Source organism: Danio aesculapii, chromosome 4 (assembly GCF_903798145.1).
Source record: "Danio aesculapii chromosome 4, fDanAes4.1, whole genome shotgun sequence".
Taxonomy (NCBI): Eukaryota; Metazoa; Chordata; class Actinopteri; order Cypriniformes; family Danionidae; genus Danio; species Danio aesculapii.
Window position 1 is genome coordinate 41,479,907 of NC_079438.1, and position 7,162 is coordinate 41,487,068.

At 31.8% G+C, this 7,162-nt stretch overlaps 1 protein-coding gene across 1 annotated transcript; it reads left to right on the forward strand.

The window, feature by feature from the left end:
• Positions 1 to 329: 329 nt before the first annotated feature.
• Positions 330 to 5,295, forward strand: spi2 (Spi-2 proto-oncogene). The gene is made up of 5 exons (XM_056455062.1): positions 330 to 418; positions 2,228 to 2,324; positions 3,205 to 3,308; positions 4,431 to 4,572; positions 4,813 to 5,295. Exons 1-5 carry the CDS (start codon positions 416 to 418, stop codon positions 5,124 to 5,126), a joined length of 660 nt encoding a protein of 219 aa, XP_056311037.1. The 5' UTR covers positions 330 to 415; the 3' UTR covers positions 5,127 to 5,295.
• The last annotated feature ends 1,867 nt before the right edge of the window (positions 5,296 to 7,162 follow it).

The following is a 7,162-nucleotide window of genomic DNA, read 5'->3' on the forward strand; positions in this document are numbered from 1 at the left end:
AATGAATGCGCGTGTGTTTAGTTCTGTCTGTGTGTCATTGTTAACTGGTTGTGGCTGTTATCTCTAAAAGTGGAAAGGATGTGGTTACTGGTTCCATAAAGGTGGAGGTTAGAGATGTGTGTTCAAGATCATTGTGTGCATGTATGTGTGTGCGAGAATGGTTGGGCCCACAGAAACTGTGGTTTTGGGTCAAAAAAAAAGTCTGGTTATTTATGTATGGTCGTAGATCACTGTTGAAAGGTCCGTTCACTCACTTATAAAATGAGTCTGAAACATTTCAGCAAGCACAGTTTACTTTGTAAAGCATATGGCACATGAATAATAATAGTTTAGCCTTAACTAATTAGTTATTCAGTAATAGATTGACACTTGTAACAAGAAAAGTAACAGTGAGGATCACATCTGTAACACTAATATGGTAAGAATCGATGTTTTGTTGTTTTATGTTGCTGTTTTTATGGTGTCCTTGTTGGGTAATTGTACATTCAGACTTACAGACTACGTTTACATGGACGTCAGTAATCGAATTATTTGCTTTAATCTAATTAAGAGAGTAATAAGACTAAGGTGTTTACATGAGATGCTTTTTCAGTGTTACTTTCATGATCCCGTTTTACATGTTATAGCACATAATTCCATTAACGTCACTGCGTCACCGTGCTATCTGCATTTCCTCCGGAGTTTCATGCAATTTCTGGTGTTTCATTTTAAATTTGCAGACTTTAACTGCAGTTTGGCACTTTCACTCATGAACACTTTATGCACGCCGTCCCTGACAAATGAGATATTGGATGCAACTATGAACTGCTGAAAGAGTTGTTTTAATGGAAGGTCATACCGCATGCTGAATGGAAGAAAAAAAAAACCTCCGCATTTCACGATGCAGGTGTCTGTGGTCTGCACTGACTGGGTAGGTGCAAAGTGTCAAACAGCCGTGTGTGTGGACTATCCCGTCGCAAAATGCGGCGAAAAGTCCTACATGACGTTAATAATTCGATTAATGTGTTTACATGCATGTACTGCACTTCAATAATGCGACTAGAATCGGCATACTCCACGTCTTAATTCGATTTCTCTTTAGTTCGATTATGACCATAATCTGATTAATCAAAAATCGCTGTTAACATCGTAGACTCTTAATCAGAGTATTGTCTTAATCGCATTAAAATCGAATTATTGGTGTCCATGTAAACGTAGTCAATGACAATTGGTAATTCACAACATACTTGCTAAAGGGTTTAGTGTTGTTTAGAGCATGTACAAAGCGTAAATATATACAGTGATTAGTTGATTAGATTTACTTTAAAAAGTTAGTAACGTGAGCAAACCCATTGCCTTAAAGGTATTAAGTAAATGCAGCTAAGCATAATATTGAAAATTCTATAAGTAACAAATCATTTTTAACAGTGTAATTATGCATATGGTCAAAGGTGTCCATATCACATTACATTTACAAAAGGGATTTATTATGCAAGTGCAAGTAAACTTTCATTTTACAAATAACTTTTGTAAAATTAAAATATCGACATATGGATGAAAAAATGTCTCAGTATCATTCAGTATAACTGATATATTCATGTAAAATGAACCAATATACTTATTCTGACCAGTACTTAAAAAAATAAGTGATCAAACTAAATTTTATTATACTTTTAATGATTAAAAACTCCTTAATAACAAAAAGGCTGAACCTAGTGGTTTAAAGCATATAGTGACGAAGTAAAAGAAAGATTTTAAAATGACAATTTCTGAATATTTTGCTGCACTGTGATCCTAAATGAAATCTTTTAACATGCATTAAAATATAGATTTTTGATGCCTGCTCAAACTACTTATTTAAAATGAGCTGCAACAACACAATTCTTCAGTTTTTTGGGGAACAACTTAATTGTTTTTTGTTCAATCCACTTAAATTAGCAAACAATGTATTTTTTGTAATTAAAATGTATTTTTAAACAATGTTTTTTTAATCTTTTACTTTTAGTTAAAAAAGTTAACTAAATCGATTTGTCTTTGGACAACATGAAGAAATTGTGTGGAAACCAGCATTTTTTACATTGTCACCAAAGGATTCTTTTTCTAAATGTGGCTGACAGATTTACCTTATAATTCTTTCATTGATTTATTTTCTGGTATATCAGCTATTGTGTCATTACAGCAGATCAAGACACATACTTAGTAGATCATTACTTTTTGTGAGATCAAAACACATATTTCTTCTTACCAGAACAGTCCGCAGGATTACCAGACGGATTTGGAGGTGATTCTGGAATTTCTGGAGGAGCACTACAGGCAGGAATCTCACAGAAAAGCCCTATGGGACAGTAAGAAAACAGCTTAAAGGAACAGCTCAACCAAAAGTGAAAAATCTGTCATTATTGACACACTAATGCATATCAACAAATGCACAGCAATTGTCACCAGTGAACAATTTGCATGTTAAATATTTTACTATTAAATATTAAATTTAAAAAAATGCATATTTAAAATCTACTACAAAATCTACTTGATATACTACACTGAAAAAAAAGATTAATTGGATATTTACTGATTTTTTTAAGGTAAGTGATTGCAAACAGTTTATATGGGCTGTAATATATATTATATTTTTATATTAATTTTATTACTATATTTTATATATAGTTTATATTAATTTAAACAAATTAAATTTAGAAAAGTTCAACTTAATTTGTTTAAATTCAGCCCATATAAATTCATTACAAATTAGTAATTACAAATTAATAACACGCAAGATTAATCAATACCATGCACGTCTCAACAATAAATCATCACAAACAAATACAAAGAAATTCGACCCCCTCAAAAATGAGATGGTTCATCTCAAAGGGCTATCCCATTCAATTAATTAAACTAAGTAAAAAAAATTTAATTGTATTTTTTATAAACAAAACTACAGTACACAGTTATTTGTTTTATCGTTGTTCTTTTTTTACTGAACTAATTTAATTGAATACCAATTTAAACAAAGTATTTAAATTTAATTCCAATTATCATGGACCTTTTCCTCTGAAAACATTGCAGTGAAAAATGTGTAGAAAGAAATTTTTCTCAGAAATTGCTAAAGTTTTACAAACAATTCGAAATAAATTCAAAAATATTATATTTCTGAAGAAGAACACTGACTCTAGCAGTTAGAATGCCTGCCTGTTATTACCACTAACTCTTTTTCTAATACACCGGCAGTGACTGATCTCTCTGTCACATCAACCAGTGGCTCTGTGGACACTTCTGCAGAGAAACGTCCGGATGAGGAGAATTTCATCAAAGTATCAGGACAGGAAACTCAGGTGAAACATTCATTTTAACACTTTGTGTCATTCCTTTTTTAGAAATGATGCTACAAAAGCTGTCACTGGGACAGTACACTTTCAAAAGGTACCGTTTGTACCTAAAGGATCCACATTAGTATTTCAAAAGAATAGTAATGAAAAAATTGAAATGCCACACTTTGTATATATGACTTTCTTCTTTCAGACAGACACAATCAGAGTTGTTTTATAATGGTGTTGGGTAGTGGCCCTTTTTTAAGCTTATAAAAGTGCATAAATCTATCTTAAAACTGATCTATACACCACCAAGTGGTTAACACTGTCTTTTGAAGCAGATTGATGAGTTTTCTTAACAAGAATATTTTAAAGGTTTAAATTAAAACAAAAATCACTGACTTCCGCTGGAATATGAAATGTGTTAATGCCCTGACATCATACGACTTAGTTTTATTATTTATCTAATATTAATTATTATTAAGGGCCACTACCCAACACCATTTTACAGAATGGATAAAATAGCCCGGACAAAATTGAAAACTACTCTGACTTGGTCTGTAGGGTGGTCTTGAGGATGAGTAAATTATGAGGACATTTTAATAATGGGGTGAACTATTGCTTTAAATGTACTAAAGTGAGCAAAAAATGCTGTTTTCAGTGTTTCTGCAGGTTAAATTTAAGACTTTTAAAAACCATTATGAATGAAATCTTAGACTTATACAGGTATAAATTATAAGGATTTTTTTTGGAATATCCCAGTTAGAAAAGATTTTCACTTGTCCTATAAAAATAGGACAAGTATTTAATAATACAATAATAATAATTTAGTTTTTTTAAATAATAATTTATTATTTTTTTATTAATTTTTAAATATATCCATTCACAAACCCTATAACCATTACCAAGAATAAGCAAAACACAGCTGTCAATTACTTCAGTCTACAATAACAATAAAATAAAAAAATTAACACCTAAAATTAAGACCTAAAACACAACATTTCAGTAGATGTAAGACTTTTTAAGGCCTAAAATTTAACTTGAGGTATTTAAGACATTTTAAGACCCCGCGGATACCCTGTTTTTATTACTAAGAGCGCTGCACCTTCTCATTTCTGAATCCAAACATTTTTGTTCAACGAACAGGTCATGGAATCTTTTCCTAAAGCAAACGTATTGGACGGGCGCGGAATAAACACCCTAGAGGCAGCAGAAAGCCCTTTAATTCAGCATGCGACACCTGAAAAGCTTGTCAAGTCACTGCCCAGGATTACAACTGCAGAGAAAGGTCAGTTCTGCTTTTGTGGTTTATTTAGATGCTATCTCAAAATGAAGAATAACCTGTAGGGGAACTGCAGCTCGTCCTGCCCATAACTGCCAACCCAGAATCTCAGTTCTCCCTCATTTTCTCTGGCCTTCAGATGCTTATCTTAATTACACCTATCATAATACCTGCTTGATGGAAAATGCTTTCCATAGGCCTTCATGCATAAACAGTTTGACCACAATCGTCTGTATATGATTGCAGGGAAAAAGCTGCGTCTTTTCCACTTCTTGTTTGAGATGCTGGAGGATCCAGATATGGCACATTGTGTATCCTGGGTTCCAGCTTCTGTTGGCGTTTTCCGCTTTTCTGCTAAAAACAAGGAGCATGTGGCGGAGCTGTGGGGTCAAAGGAAGGGGAATCGAATGCCTATGACCTACCAGAAAATGTCCCGGGCCTTACGAAATTATAGCCGCTCGGGGGAGATCATTAAAGTGAAAAAGAAACTAACTTACCAGTTCAGTGTCACTACACTTTCTACTTTACAGAGCCAGCGTGGTGCAAAGAAAGCAGCGTGAGGATCCAAATGAGAGATGAATGATCTCATTATTTCGCACTCTCATGATATCTTAATTGCCTTGGTAAGAGGAGGAGGGTTAAATTGGTTTCTATTTTTCTTTCTTGATGATCAGTCGATTATGCTAAGTGAGATGATGACATTTAGCCTTGGAACTAAGTTACTTTGTAGTTTTTTTGCACTTTGCATATCTCCATGCAGATAAAAAGTCTTTAAAAATGTATTGGTGTATGTTTTATTTTTATCTTTTACAAAAATAATGTACTAACCTAAACAACAAAAACAGATTAGTATCTCCTACTTCCCGCATTGTTCACTTGTCTCCAGTAGGTGGCAAAGCTGATACACTGCTTTTATTCTGCTTGTGACTTCTTTGCTTCTGTTGTATTTCTTTTGTGTGTTTTTATTCTAGGCTACAACTTAATTATGAATATAAATTAGCTAGCATAATATTGAACATTATACAGTGCTCAGCATATATAAGTACACCCCTCAAAAATCTATCTTTTAAATTCATATTTTTAATAAGAAGCTATACGATATTATATTTGTGCATATACATTAGATTAGTCAGTACTGAAGCCAAATCTGGAGCTTATCTAACAAAATAACTTACGATAACGGTCCAAAAACTAGTTTACCGAAATTTATATGTTATAGAAAAATATTAAATACAAACTTTAAATTAGAGGAAAAAATCAAGAGAAACAAAAAAAAAAACTTCAAAAATTTGTTGAAATTTTGTAGGTTGTAATATTTTTTTGCAGTATTTTGCTTGAATTTAATTGTATTATCTTTCAATTTCTAAATATGTTTAATAAGTAAAATTTTATTTTAATAAAAATATCTGTTTAATAAATCTGTTTTAAACGCACCATAATACATTGTCTATATTCACTGAAAATACAAATATTAATTTACAAAATGGGGTGTACTCAATTATGCTGAGCACTGTATATAATAACATAATAATAATATATCCTTTTAGTTGATGTTTTGATAATAATTCTTCTGTTTTTGTTACTTTTATTAGTCTATTTGTATTATTGATTTTTTTATAATGTTTTCATAATATTCATTATTATATTCATTACATTTCAGATTATTACAATCATCTTTCTGACAAATGTGCAAACTTATTGGTTTGACATATAGTGGCATTGTAGCACTGTAAAAATCAATTCATTATTATTTAGTGCACTGTGATCCATAAACAGACTCCCTTAACCCTATAAATATAACTGTCTGCTCTACCAAATGGTTGACCATATTTTGACTGTTTTAAATAATGATTTACACGCACAGCATAATACACTTAATTTTGGTTTTATTGTAAAAAAAAAAAAAAACATATGAAAACGTATTAAATGAGAATCTTTTTTTGAGAATATTTTATGGCATACTTAAAAAATAAAGTGATTTAGTATTCAAAACTGTTTGATTTTATGGTTTTAAATAAATTGATCAAACACTTCATAGTTTTCATAGTATATGTATTCATTCCGATACTTTTAGCATAAACCGACATATCAACTATTTTGTAGAGGTTGATATTTCAGAAATTATGAGATGTGTTAAAAAATGCATTGAGTGTGTTAACTAGCGACATTAGGAGTTAAGAAATGCAATCCAAATCTTTTTTTCTTGGTGGGGCAGTTAACTGGTTAAAATGGCAACAATTAATTCCAATATGTCTTTTGTGACTCATGTTAAAAAATAAAATATTAAAATTTTAAAGTGGCATCCTCAAATACATTATTCCCTCTCTGTCAAAAATCTATCCAACCTTTTGCGATGACTATCTTTAAAACATGATGTAATATTTGAACATTTAAGCATAACAAATGTCCTGTCTGAAGCACTAAATCTGCATCTGCAGGCTTTCTTCACAATAAATACCACTTGGTTTGAGATTCTGTTACACACTGCCATAAATTCATGCATTTTAAAGCATGGCTGAAGAGCTTCTGGAGCCAATGGAAGCAGCTGTTGAGGCTGTTCTCTTGACGGACATTAGTGTGGATCCTTAACCTTCTA

What these genes read in the sequence shown, in the direction of transcription:
- spi2 (XM_056455062.1), top strand. An exon ending in CAGAAAAGCCCTATGGGACA is followed by an intron (nt 2,325 to 3,204) that starts GTAAGAAAACAG and finishes ATACACCGGCAG; the next exon opens with TGACTGATCTCTCTGTCACA. An exon ending in GATTACAACTGCAGAGAAAG is followed by an intron (nt 4,573 to 4,812) that starts GTCAGTTCTGCT and finishes ATATGATTGCAG; the next exon opens with GGAAAAAGCTGCGTCTTTTC.